At 54.3% G+C, this 578-nt stretch overlaps 1 protein-coding gene across 1 annotated transcript in view; it reads right to left on the reverse strand.

The window, feature by feature from the left end:
• The window catches only part of TMX4 (thioredoxin related transmembrane protein 4), a 25,145-nt gene extending 24,963 nt beyond the window's left edge, over positions 1-182 (reverse strand). The window contains exon 1 of the mRNA XM_009282558.2: positions 27-182. Coding sequence (XP_009280833.1) covers positions 27-182 — 156 coding nt within the window. The remainder of the gene's footprint in view (positions 1-26) is intronic.
• Positions 183-578: the final 396 nt, after the last annotated feature.

Raw genomic sequence — 578 nt, forward strand, 5'->3', positions numbered from 1 at the left:
CGACCGGCGGCTCTCCCTCCCCTCACGGGGAAAGGCTCCGTTGTCACAAGCCCGGGGGAAGTCTCAAGCCCGAACTCCAGCTCCAAGCAGGGCCACAGGGCACGTGCTCCGGCCCCACCGTCGCGGTGGCTTCGCTGCTCTCCATCAGGTTTATGAGTCTGTCTTGTATTGGGGGCGCCCATAACGGGATGCTGTATTCAAGGTGCCGTGTTATGAGTGCTGAATAAAAAGTGATAATCGCCTCACTGGGATGCTGTTAGCCACGGGCCCTGTCGGGCTGCACTGCGGGATCATGTTTAATCAAGTGTCCCCAAGGAACTGCCTGTCCCAGGCAGGCAGCCTGTCTCTGCCAATGCATTGTTTAGCCCATCCCAGACATAGGACTTCGTGTTTTTCCTTGACTTCCATGAGATTCCTGTCGGCCCCATTCCTTTGGCTTGTCCAGGTCCCTCTGAACAGCAGCCTTGCCCTTGAGTGGAATGACTGCACTCTCAACTAATGGTAATTAGGACAGTCAACTTCCTTAGCCTGGTAAATTGACCAGAAAAAATAACAATAAATGGCTGTACAGAGCTGAG

This window comes from Aptenodytes forsteri, unplaced genomic scaffold (assembly GCF_000699145.1).
Source record: "Aptenodytes forsteri isolate BGI_AS27 unplaced genomic scaffold, ASM69914v1 Scaffold5, whole genome shotgun sequence".
NCBI lineage: Eukaryota > Metazoa > Chordata > Aves > Sphenisciformes > Spheniscidae > Aptenodytes > Aptenodytes forsteri.